The sequence below is a fragment of the Hypomesus nipponensis genome, chromosome 8 (genome assembly GCF_054491055.1).
Source record: "Hypomesus nipponensis isolate SF chromosome 8, ASM5449105v1, whole genome shotgun sequence".
NCBI classification, from domain to species: Eukaryota; Metazoa; Chordata; class Actinopteri; order Osmeriformes; family Osmeridae; genus Hypomesus; species Hypomesus nipponensis.
The window spans coordinates 7,998,883-8,012,213 of record NC_140368.1 but is presented as its reverse complement, the minus strand read 5'-3'; the positions used below and the strand labels follow the sequence as shown (position 1 = coordinate 8,012,213).

The following is a 13,331-nucleotide window of genomic DNA, read 5'->3' as shown; positions in this document are numbered from 1 at the left end:
AAATTGAACAATAGTCTACGTGGGTCCTAGGATGTCGGGTTGGATTACTGATCAAATGTGTCATGAATCTATTACCTTTGAGCTCTGAGCTGTCAGAGTGATTGATGTCATATAGAGCAAGTGTGGCTGGAGATAGCCGGGGTTTCTCTGTCGTTCTCAGAGGGTGAGAGCATGTTCCAGCAGGTTGAGTCTGTGATGGCAGTGACTTGAGTTTGTCGTTTGTTCCCTCAATAAGCCACAGGAAACTGGTTAAGTCCGCTGCTTGCAGATTGCCATGCTGTCCCGTTATCTCCTGCAACGTGGAAATGTGTTTCTCCGCTGCAGTGATCATTATTCTAGGCACTTAGGCACAGGATAATCCCCTGCAACTGCACTCAGAGAGAAAGAGAAAGAGGAAGGCAAATCACCTCTTTGACTGCACACATGTCTGTATTTCAACAAGCGCATGATGAGAAATTAGAAAGAAAAGAAAACTGATAGGGAGGTGGAAAGAGAGTGTGAAATCCACCCACTAGAAATCAGATACCCACAAAAATATATGACCAGAAACATATAAATTACTGTACCATGACAGCTGAGCACGGTATTGGGTATTTGTACATCAGAGTTGCCTTGTTGACAGTGCAGAGAAAAACATATTGTTAAAGGTGTTAATCATCGATGAAAACATTGCGTCTGTTACGTTAGATGCATGAGCAAATGTAAAAAATCCCAAGGTGCCACCAGAAACAGTCTTTGAGCATTAACATGGCATTGTAGCTGAAGTGGTACAAGGGTATTAGTGAAGGGATTCAGAGCTAGAGAGCATTCTTCTATAATGGCAGTTTATCAGACCGTTAATTGCATGAAATACTAATTACTTTCACGGATTATATCAACATTAAATTCAGCTGCAGTGCTGCTTTGAAGTCAGTGATTGGCTGGCTGGCTGGTTGATTCTGGCACATTAAAATAGTCCTGGCTAGCTCCTTGACTGCATTCTCTTCTCCGCCTGTCCTTTCAGGGTAGATGTGGGAAGGGCTGGTTGTGGCAGGGGGCATGAAAGTGGCAGCAAAGTAAATACAAACAGCTAATCCGCAGGGCGATAATGATGCAGCACTAAGAAGCAACGTACACATTATTAAGGAATCAATTTGACACACATGTTTGGAAGAAGATGAAGTCTCCAGATGTTTCGCTTTAAACATTTAATTACGTGGGCTGGGATTTCTGCGCCACGTCCTATTGTGGCCAGGAGATGGAATGACCCTTAATTAAGCTCAGACAGAGGAGGATTAATTCTTTCACACATTGTTTCCATCATGTTGCTTGATTAAAAACTGTAGACCCAAGCAAGCGGCAAAATACTATTCCCCTTCCGGGATTGGCAAACCCTTTCATATGTTGATTCTTATAGAATGTTCACTGAACCAGAAACACATCTCCACTTACAACATGAAGGACTGTGAAAGTGCATCATAGTTTCCTTCAGGTCAAGCCTCGTGTAAACTACGGTAACCACATGGGACGCATGACGGCTATTGGCCCACATGATTTTGCCCCCCATCCTCAAAAATGCTCTGTTCAAACAAGGAAGTGGACGCTGGCAGGACCAAAAAACTCACCGGAGGAGGGCCAGTTTGTCAAACGTGTTTTTAATCCCCCGGAGGTGTCCCACATAATCCCCAGTGACAACCCTGTGGGACCCCATGCATTTGGGAAATGGCAGGTTTGTGTGTGAGTGAGAGGCAAATTCTGAGCCAGTGACAGGTCTTGTGGAGATAGGCTCAATTCCAGACAGGAAATGACACACTGGGCTTGATGGGCGGTGTGAATGTCTGCGTGTCACTCATGGGGACCCATGGGTGACGTGCGAGGCTGGTCACTTTCTAGCTTTCAGTCATGACAAAGACATTGCCTGTGCAGTGGAGCTAGCCTGCTGGTCTGGATGGTCAACTTCATGAAGAGTTGAGAACATTCTGGTTAGTTTGAGATTGGTACTGGGGAAATGATCATGACTATAGACATGTTCTATGAAGGATCTATTCAGATACTCTAAATCTGGCTTTTTTTTACAATTAGCTTTATCCTCCAGAGATACGTGTCCAGGTTTTCTATCTAATTTGGAAAAGTTTCTACAACACAAATAACAAGTGTCCAAGCATTTAACAATAACTCAGACCATGCCAATTGCCTTTAATTAACCTGGGAAAGTGTTGTGGATGATGTCTGACAGATCGGGTGCTTTGAAATAAGAGGAATCGCCCCCATGCATGTCTTACTTTATGTTCATTTGCAGAGCAAAATGCCAAGCTCTAGAAAGGTGCCCAAATGTTTTATTCATACAGCTATAAATGGATTGTGCTGTGACAGAATCAGGCAACTGTCTTGTACCTAATGGTTCAACGGTAGAAAAAGTGCAGTAAGGGATTTACTTAAATTACTTTTCTACCACATTTTGCAAAATAGGAGCATAGCGCTGAGAGTTTTGAATGCTCATTACACATTGAGTGGTAATTTAGAATGAAATAAAATACACTGTCACAGCTCATGTGGGTGTGCATTTGTAATAGTGATAGGAGAAAGAGCTCTCAGCGTTCTCCTTTTTTATAATAAACAGACAGTTACTGTATAGTACAGTTAGGCAGCAATCAATATGGTAGACACAAGCAAGGCATATAGATTCTTTTGCTATGCCGCAATACCTTTTTGTACCTGGATTGTACCTGTGTGTGTGCAGCATGTGTCTGTGTTGAATGCATCTTTGTATGTGTGTTTGCTGATGTGTGGGCGTGCATCTCTGGTGTGGAAGCCTGAGTGTATCTGAGGGAGCAAGAAAGAAAGAGGGATTGATTTTTCTCACCCTTCTCTGAGGCCATTTGGATTAGTGCACACCCTTAGTCTGTCTAGGGCCCATGTCCTGTCAGTGATCCAGTCAGCTTACGAACTTTCCAGAAGGCTTGTCCTTGATGGCCCAGACGGTGAAAGCCCAAACATCATTACAGTAAACAAGTATATCGGCCAAGGCCAAGTAAATGACTATAGATTACATAAAGTTGGGGATTGTTCAGCTATTGTGATGGGCCCCAATTTAAGACTTTAAACATTGACATAATTAATAGTCTGGTCTGTTTCTCCATCCTCCCATATCTAAAGCCATGCCCGTACTGTCGCTCAGCATATTATTGCTACACAGATCCCAGTTGGGCTTGTTCGATTGCAAGTTGTAGAACATGGCTGCCAAATCTTAAGGTTTTCCAAATTTGATTTGCTGGAGTTTTCATTTATGTGTCATTAAACCGCAACTTTGAAATGTAGGAAATCGTCCAGAGTAGAGCGACGCTATTAAATGAGTGTCAAGACTGATTCCCAGACTCTGATAATTTCATTACTGTACATCAGGAAGTCAACCATCCCCATAGGAAAGACGTTTCATTTTACTTCCTCCTCCCCCCTCCTTCTGTCTCTCCCTTGCCGGTTGCTGCAGAAGTCAAAATAGAGGACAACCATTAGGGCGGATCACGGAGATGTGCATCAACGGCACGTCTTTATCACGCCCTTGCCATCGCCCAATCTCCAAACGGCGCGGTCATTAGCCTTGTGCTCCATCATCAAGGTGCCGCTGACTGTGACTGTTGCGAATCAATTGCGTAGAGAGCGCTCGGGAGGATTTGATTGGGGGTTGGGGTTGGAGGGGGGGAGCCTGGCCAAAGCGCAACGATAATCAGACAATCAAGCACACCCACATAAAAAGTGATTAAGTCCTCTTGAGCGAAGAATAAGAGCTGAGATTTAATCAAAAATGAGCCCCCCTCACTAATTGCAAGTATGAGGCCTTAGCACTGAGGCTCAGCCCCCCTCACCCCCCCTCCCCCTCACACACACACACCTTCTCCTTACCCTTTCTTTCTTTCCCTCCCCTAGATTCTCTGCCGCTCTCCTTTTCTTTTTTCTTCCATTCATCTTCCCTCATAACATCCCGCCCTAGTTTAATCCCTTCTGTTGGTTTAATAAGTAGACCCAACATTTCAGGACACACACACTTTTAACCATATCGATGGCAAGTTGAATTTTAAACTTTCATCTGTAAAAGTTCTGTAACAGGTTTTTTCCCATCAAAATGATTGAGTCCATTTCTGGCAGGATATATATCACCCAAGTGACAGGTGCAGTGTAATGGCACACATATTAAGACAAACTGATGAGTCCAGGTCATCACAACCCAATGAGAGGAGCTCCTAGCGATATAGAAGATTGACAGACAGGCAGGCTGCACTCTGTGTTCTCTTATTAAATCTGTTTGGAGGGGGGGAGGAGTAAGGGGGAGGAGTAAAGAGGGAACGAGAGATAAGCAAAAAACCCTTCTCAGCGCCCTACAAAGGTAAACAGGCTCTTCTGTGCTTTATGGGTTGGAGAAGAAAAAAACAGGGTAACATAGGCCACCCACAGTTCCTCAGCGGCCAATCATGACATGCTTCATCTGATTATTTTATTCTGGCCTTCAAGAAGTGCATTGAATTTAAGGGGATTTTCTTGTTTCCTTTTGGTTTTTATGAGAGCTGGCCCACACAAGCCTCCTGTTGGGGTGGTGCAGTGGTTTTACTCTTTGGCCTGTGTGTTTCCCACACACTGTGGTGTGTTGAGCTCTTATCATCCCCGTTCCGTGGATTAACAAAATTGACGTTAATTACATTCAAAAGGCGGGGAGTCATGAAATTTTCTGTGTGATCATCATTAATGAACTATAAATAAAAGATCCCTGTGCTGAAGTCAAATCACTGCATTCATAAGTGAAGGCCTGTGAAGGCACAATTTCACTGCATTCATAAGTGAAGGCCTGTCTGAAGCATTCTGTGACAGCACACTTACAAATTTCACAAAAGGTTAAATAAATCCTTAGAGACTAATCGGGGTTCAGTTAAACAGTTTAAAACTTTTACACTGATCTACCTACTTCCTTTTAGTCATATCTCTTTATTGTTTTCATGCAGTGTCACAATGCTGTTTTGATGTTTGGATTATTTGTCGTCTGACCTGTTTTGCCCAAATTCTTTTTTGAAGCATCGGTAAAAAAACAATAGGTGTGATTCTTAAAGTGATGCATAACTATGAACTTTCAAAAGATTGTGTCCTCAAAAGGAAAAACGCACAATTAAAAGGGTCACTTTCCCACAAATTTCAGCAGCGACATTTCAATTCAAAATTAGGCCAAATAAAAGTGAATTTGATGCGAAATAGCAATGTAGCAGGGGTGGGGGCGTCCCTTGTGAAATCTTGCCAAGCCTTACCTCTGTGTTTCCTGTCTGTGTAATGACCCGCAACCTGTTGACACTTTTATCTCCTCTAGCTTTGGGAAAGCAAGCCATAGCCACCATGTGCATCAGTGGTTCACCACCAAGCGTGATGTATTAGCTCCTGCCAAAGAAGTCAATGGCTAAATTAGCACTCTGACTGCAGGCTAAATGAAATTTATGTGCTTGTGTCGAGGGGTGTTCCTTTGGACACGACTGTACTGTAAGTGCTAGTTCGTGGTGGTGTACTACCTCCAAAGTAAAATCAGATTTCTTATCTTACAAAGATACAAAGAATCATTTGTTCAAAATTGAAAGCTCCTATGATATAACACACTTCCTGGTGTTGCCAATGTAATACAGTCATTCTGAGGTAATACTGATTGTCAGTGTATTGTCCCTTTAAAAATAAATCACAGCTTTGTGATAGGAGGAGGATCAGCCCCGCCTGATTAAAAGTGCCCTTTCCACCATGTTTTCCTGTCCTATGAAGCGGGTGGAGCTCAATCTCATTATTGATCCAGGTCTAGACGCACCACCATTGGATAAGTAAACAGAGTTGATTGTGCTTTTTCCTCATGGTGGTGGTTCATAACGCCTTAATCCTGCCACTGATTAAAAGCTCAATTCAATGGGAACTTTGACTCCCCATCTAATTACAGGCTTGATGTTTACTATAGAAAACACAATTGAGAAGTAAGTTCGTAATCAGTGAACAGGTTATTAATTAGTGATTCATTTCCTAGTCACATGTTTGATTAGATTTGGCCACAGAACCTTCCCTTGTTCAACTTAACGCTGGGCGATAAAGAGGTAGGTAGGGGCTGTGGTTCTAGAAATGCACAACTGCAATTAAGACAAGTTGTGAGCCATAAGCTGCTTTTATTTTGCTCATTTGGGACTATCCATTACACAGGGATCTGCTATTGGCATTGCAAATAAGTTGACATATTTAATGGGATTTAAAACATTTCCAATGGGAAGGTTTTCAGGCATGTGTGTTCTCAAAAGCTAGATACAGTCAAAGTTATTTTAGTTGAGAAATTGTGGACGTGAAAATAGAGCATTTACTGTTCAACACAAAGGAACAATGTAGAATTAGTATAGAATAATTTTGTTGGAAGTGGTCTTTGCTTTGTTCCTACTGTTCTTACTGTACCTCTATTGAACTTGAGGAGCCTAGTATGTTTTATTCATTGGAAATAATGTAAATTCATAAAATTATGATTGTGTAGTGCCCTGTTTTAAAACTGAAAAGGATATATATTTTTTTTTTATAATCTATGTTTGTAATTAAGTTTTAACAAAAGCTCTGTAGAGTAAATAGCATGAACACATGATCGTGTTGATAATAATTATGACATTACATATTTAGATTTCTTCCCATGTCTTACTCCTTGGATGAAATAAGTTGTAGCAAATTCATATTTAAGGGTTTTATAGATTTCACGAAACATTAAACCGTTGTCTCAAATGCTATGCTTCTTTTGACATTCTAAAGAACAGATGCATTTAAAAATGAAATGATATTATTATATTATCACCTCAATCAATCTAAGGTGAATTGTCTCATAATGTCATAACTCTGCTAAGGTGGTCAGATGACTGTTGGACATGAAGGCTGTATAAACTCTGAGGTCATCCCTATGATCAGCCTTACACACAACTTTGTTTGTGTGTGAATGAGGATTGATGTAGATTATCATCTGAGATTGTCTTCTGAGAACTCATGATCTATATCTGGTTTCTCTTCTAGCTTCACTCAAACTCGGATAAAGGGGATGGATCGGTCAGGTACATTTTAAGTGGAGAAGGCGCTGGAACTATATTCATCATCGATGAAGTGACAGGAGACATTCACGCCACCAAAAGTCTGGATCGAGAAAGGAAGTCTCACTATGTCCTGCACGCACAAGCTCTCGATCGCAACACCGAAGAGGCTCTGGAACCAAAGTCAGAATTCATCATCAAAGTCCAAGATATCAATGACAACGCCCCCAAATTTCCAGATGGACCCTTTGCAGCTACAGTGCCTGAGATGTCTGCCCTGGGTGAGGACAGAACAATGACTTAACAATTTCACTTCTAACTCTTGTACTGTTCACAGTTTGACAGTTTGAAATACTCAACATTTTAGTATGGCATGAAAGGTTTTGTGTATTGTGTTAAGGGCTTCCCATCCCTGTTTGTGGAGGGCTACCATCATGTTGGTTGTTATTTCAACGCCAGTTTCAACACACAATCCAGCTGTTCAATCAGCAAATGATCAGAATCAGGTGTGCTGGATTAGGGTTGAAATGAAAACCTACAGGATGGTTGGCTTCCAGGAAGAGGGTTAGGCAGCCCATTATGCACATCACTTATGTCGGACATACAGATAATACACGATAATTGTAAACATTAAAAATAAGCTTTTTTATGTATTCAGGCACCATGGAAAGCTGTCAATCATTTGACAGAAGAAGAAGAAAAAAGATCACTAAATGGTTCGGTAACACTTTAGATGCGCTCACAAAATTCATAATTTATTAACAAATTTGTTACCTATTAGTTAACGGTTTGTTCAGCATTAGTTATTTATTGTTCATACAAAATGTATCATTATTAAAGCATTTGTTCACACAGTTAGGGTTAGGGTTCGGGTTTAGGGCTAGGGTTTAGGTTTAGGGTTTAAGTTTTGGTTAGGGTTTAGCTTTGCTAATGCTTTACTAATGATACATTTTGTATAAACAACAAATAACTAATGGTGAACAAACCGTTAACTAATAAGTAACAAATTGGTTAATAAATTATGAATTTGGTGAGCTAATTGAAAGTGCTACCAATGGTTCTACTGTGTGTAAAACCACCTAATATTCCTTTGACCTCACTTTGTCTTTGATCCATTGAACATGTCCTGCCCGAGCAGACTGTTTCTGGTCTTGTTTTTCTTTCAGAAATATATCTAAAATATGTTTTTGTGTCTTCAGCAGTGTTGAGATGGGGGTTTTGCTGACTGCATTAACCTATGCAACCCCCCAGAGGGCCTGTGTGGCTTCTTCTGTCAACAGTCAATAAATGCCATGACATCCTAATGCATAATTCTATACAAAGATGCTTGCCTCACCTTGAGCCAGGTCCATGAACATGTACAGGCCACACCCAGCAAGTGTAAACATGCATGTATTAATCTCCTCTTAGTAAGTGTGATACAACATGATCAGCAAGATCAATGGACATTCAATTGACGCTGGGATTCGAATAGTGCTGTGCATGTAGGAAGAAAGGAGTTCTGAGTCTCCAGGAGATCTTAAAGTTTCCTTGTTTGGTCACAAACTTCCTCGCCAGTTGTACAGGGAGAATCAATCAACATTGATGACCCGGGGGAAGGAATCAGGGACCGCGAAGGGGAAAATAATTAGCCCTTTTCCCGCCCCCTCCTTTTGCTCATGTCCATTAAAGCCATTCCTCTTCGGCAATGGCGTCTGGGGCGTCAAATCGGCTGTAACAATCAACTGTCCTCACACTCCAGAGCACTAATCCCCCTGCGTTTGTCAATACCAGCGCTCTCCAGCGCAGGAAGGGGCTGTCTGGGAGTATGGCGGCTAATTGGCCGTGATGTTCTTTTTTTTTTGCCCTGTCTAAATTGATTCGCTGGGCATGTGCCAGGTGCTTTGGCATTGGTGTTTTTTTAACTCTTCCGTTCATCTGCAGTATACAATTTTGCAGTCCAACCTAAAAGGGATATCCATTTTTTCCCCCTTCTGCCACACCTGCACCAAAACAATGAACATCTAAATGGTGTTCTATTCATCGCACCATTGCATTTTGTCTCTGGTTTCTGAGGATAGCCTAAGCCTATTTTTTTTATCAGACATGGTACTCAGTGGGCTTGAGCCAATATTGTGACAATCTGCAAATCTTGATCTAAGAGTTGAGTTGAAAAGGCATTTATTGCAAATATAACGCTCATCAATTGGCATCATGTCCTCAGGCAACACCTCTCAAAAGTGACAAATAGGATTTCAAGTCGGCATCATCACCAGTTTGAAAATATGTGTCCCCAGACTACATTGGCATGGAAAAAGTGCATTTTCCAATCCATATTACATGAAAACTCATTTATGTGACTTTTATAGAAGTATTCAAATTCCTCCTGCCTATTCTGTTTGGATTAGAAACTTTGTTCAGACACTCCGGCACATTCCGAATTTCCAAGAGCCTATCCTAAGCTCTCCCTACTACAAGTACAATAATACTTTTTGTACTTGTACAAAATACTTGTTTGCATCACTGTAATGCATTATTTGAATTATAAAGTGTGTGGCAGTCAATGAAAGCATACACATACCTGTCCTAACCAATCATTGTAGGAATGCTGCTTCATGAACTTCAAGTACCTCTAATATTTATATTCTGAACATACATCATGCACTTGCACAAAGTTTAAGAAAACTTAGTGGAAGGCAAAAACAATTAGCAAATATGGCCTGGAGCGACAACACCAACAGAAACACACATGCTCCAGTGTCCACCAATTAAATCTTTCCCCTGCCTTTTCCCGTCCTGTTGTCTTTCCTCCGAGGGCAACCAGGAGCAGGGATCAGCCAAATTGACCTGGGGCCAAGACAACCAGGGGCCAAGTCCGAGTCTGATTTGTTTTACATGTTTTTATTTAAATTCTTGAGGTGGAAACCCTGTTGAGCACAGGAAAGACTTGCAAACTCCACACAGTAAGGCCCACGAGACAATGTTCAGTGTCCCACCTAAGAATAACACAGAAACTTCTCGCTGTGAGGCAACAATGCAAGGTGCAATACAGGGTCAAATTTACTGTGTTTAAGTTGCATCTCACTTACAGAAGAATGAAAGAAGCATATGCTTTGTCTCTTTACAAATGCATTTTCTAATTTACATTTATCAAAAAAACAGCTGCCTTCACTTTGCATATTTCTTATTATAGTTGACTATTAAGTGTTGTTATAAATATCCATGTTGTTAATGTCAGTGTTATGAGTAATGTCATCTCTTAATGTTCTATATGCTGTAAAGTACTTAGCTGTGCCTGCAAAATACCCTTTGGTCTAGTTTTGACCTAAATGTGTTTCTTTCAGGTACTTCTGTGTTCCAGGTTACTGCAACCGACGCTGATGATCCTACCTATGGAAATAGTGCAAGGGTTGTCTACAGTATTCTTCAGGGACAGCCATATTTCTCTGTTGATCCCAAAACCGGTAAGAAATACCATACATCTTCCCATTACTGGAACTTGTACACAAACAATGCGGATGTCCTTGCAATGCACATAATAAGAGCTATGAAGCATGACTTGTTATGATGGCCGTGGGTATTCTAAAGTTCTGCTTTTCATTGTTTATGCTTGTTTACGGTCACGTTATACACCAAAGCTTATTCTGACAAAGCACTTTAGGACTTTATGGTTATGGTCTCTCTGTGATCATATAAAATAGCTGTAACCAACAGAATAACGATGGGGAGCAGTGCTGCAGTGGTTCTGTTTAATATCACAAGTACGTCCGTCCAGGCTAGAATCTCCCTGTGGGTTTGCAGAAAGCTAAAGCATACAGTAGATGCTCTTACAGAACCATTGTCTTTCTGCTTTGAAAAGAAGAAGTGCTTAAAAATAGTCTCTGTTCAAAAAATCCTCTTTTGTTTGAGAGAGACTTACAAGAATCTATAAAATCTTAATGAACAAACCGAAGTGCATACTTGTGTGGCTGTATGTGCATGCATGCAAGCACATTTTATACCTGTGTGCATGCAGTGGTATACTAGCCAATGTTTTGTTTTTCTGGTAGAGCAAAAAGATCAACTGATAAAAGTCTGGTATTTATGCTGGCCCCCACAAGACTAAGCAGCATCAAAAGAAAGACTGGAGAGAAAGTGAGGGACGTTAACTGAAAAGCATTGCAGCTTCACCTCAATATAAAAATCATTCCATTGTTTTGTATGAACTCTAGTCTGGAATACAGCACATGGTAATGACTTAAAATATTCCTATCACCCAGGTTGTTGAGATCTCATCAAAAATCTGTTAGTTAGTGTTGACATTTCTTTCTTATTCTGTCCCTGGTGCAATGTCCATGCACCTCTCCGTGTGCAGCTGTGTACATGTGGTCATGTGGTCATGTGGTCATGTCACATGGGTTGTTTTCCTGTTTCCTTTCCTTACGCTGCATCTTGTCTGCATTGCAATTCAGTGTGGGGTAGCATGGGAAGAGAAGGAACAGGGATGCGATGGAAGGGTTGGCCAGATGCTACAGCTGCCCTCTTTCTCTTTCCCTCTTTTGTTATCTCCCTCTCTCTCTCTCTCTCTCTCTCTCTCTCTCTCTCGCTCTCTCTCTCTCTCTCTCTCTCTCTCTCTCTCTCTCTCTCTCTCTCTCTCTCTCTCTCTCTCTCTCTCTCTCTCTCTCTCTCTCAGCCACAATCCACTGCTTTCCACTACACACACTCCCACACGCAGATAAACCACAACTTCAGACTCTAGGCTCATAGGGCACAGTATGAACACAATATGTACCATACAGAACCTGTAATATTCAAACAGAGGCCCTAAAGTCTGTTGGCCCATAGCCCCATGCGAGAAACGCACAAGGTTGCAGAAAGATCTTTGGATCTATTCTGGAGCACTGGAGCATGCTATCTTGCCAAGATAGCTTCCTTGCCAATGTGGATCTGGTTCCAAAGACACAACTCCAGCACCGCTGTGGTCGTCGTTGGCTTTCACGTAATACCTAGCAGATCAAAAGGTGTTTTGCTGTGTGTTTGTGCTTTGTGATAGCCACTGTTGGTCTGCTGAATCAAAGAAGACCTAATGTAAGGTGAAAGATAAGGTCAGATGGGGACAATGTTCATTTTGATTGAATGGTGCCCCCTAAGTTCTTCATATCATATCTCACTGGAGTGTCTTTAAGGCTGTTTGAAAGTTGACCCAAATCCCCAGAGAAGATCAACATAGGCTGATAAGCGTTTACAAGTTGGTCTTTTTCTTTCTACTCTTTACAAGAGTTGGCTTATTTAGATCTTTCCCCTGGATATTGAATCACAATTTAGGACATGTCACCTGTCCTAAAGTCCCTTCATTGGTTGTCTGTCAGTTTTAGAATACATTACAAGAACCTTTTTATCGGTGTTAAAATCACTCACTTGAGTGATGCCTGAATACTTACTGAAGACATGCTTTTAATATGTGCTCCCTCAAGATCACTCAGGTCGTCTGGTGATGGCCTTTTGCTGTAGGTGTTCCCTGGTTGAGGACAAAGAACTGCAGGGAGGCAACCTTTAGTGTTTGTTATGGTCCCTGCCTCTGGAACACCCTGCCAGAAGAGCTGCGGGCATCGCAATCAGTACACCTTTAAAAGAAATATGAAGACATACCTTTTTTTAAACTTAGCATTCTATTAATTAATTTAAATGCCCTACCTTCTACTGTACAACAGTGGTCTCTTCGTTTCACCTTGTCTCTCATTTAGTAAATTATCGTTTTCCAATATTAGCATTTTTATTCATTGTATTGTTGTATTTTCATTGAATTATCAAGCAGCTTGTATTGGAATTTTGCACGAAGATGCAATCAAATGAGTGATTTGGAAAATAAGTCGGGAGAGTTGAACTGCAGCCAGACACAGAACAAGCGTTATACAGTTACAACAAGCGTTGCACACAGCTAACAGGAATACTTGAAATAAACCAAATTGCCTAGATCACAAAATTCAACAAACTGCCGATGAGTAGATGACGGAAAACCGGGGCCTGGAATAAACTCCAAACACGTACAAACACTGATCCGGCCTAGCCTAGGCCGGGGAATCAACACTTTAGCTGTTAGAGCATCGCAAGCCAAATTATTATCTGAATTGACTGAAGGATAATTATGTCACATTATCGAGGTTAGTTCCAACCAAGTAATTTGAAGAGGCATTTCATGGTATTGATCATTTGAAAAACAATCGGACTTTGAGACAGGTGTGGTTGAGTAGCAACTGTAGATAATGTGTTCCATTAGCAATTAGATGGGTTTTTAAATGGGAGGTTGTAAATAGTAGAATCATTGAGTACACC

General features: G+C 41.2%; 1 protein-coding gene across 1 annotated transcript in view; it reads left to right on the top strand.

The window, feature by feature from the left end:
- The window catches only part of LOC146274995 (cadherin-18), a 38,692-nt gene that overhangs the window by 683 nt on the left and 24,678 nt on the right, over nucleotides 1-13,331 (top strand). The window contains exons 2-3 of the mRNA XM_084703684.1: nucleotides 7,027-7,321; nucleotides 10,364-10,483. Of these exons, the coding sequence (XP_084559810.1) occupies nucleotides 7,027-7,321; nucleotides 10,364-10,483 (415 nt within the window). The remainder of the gene's footprint in view (nucleotides 1-7,026; nucleotides 7,322-10,363; nucleotides 10,484-13,331) is intronic.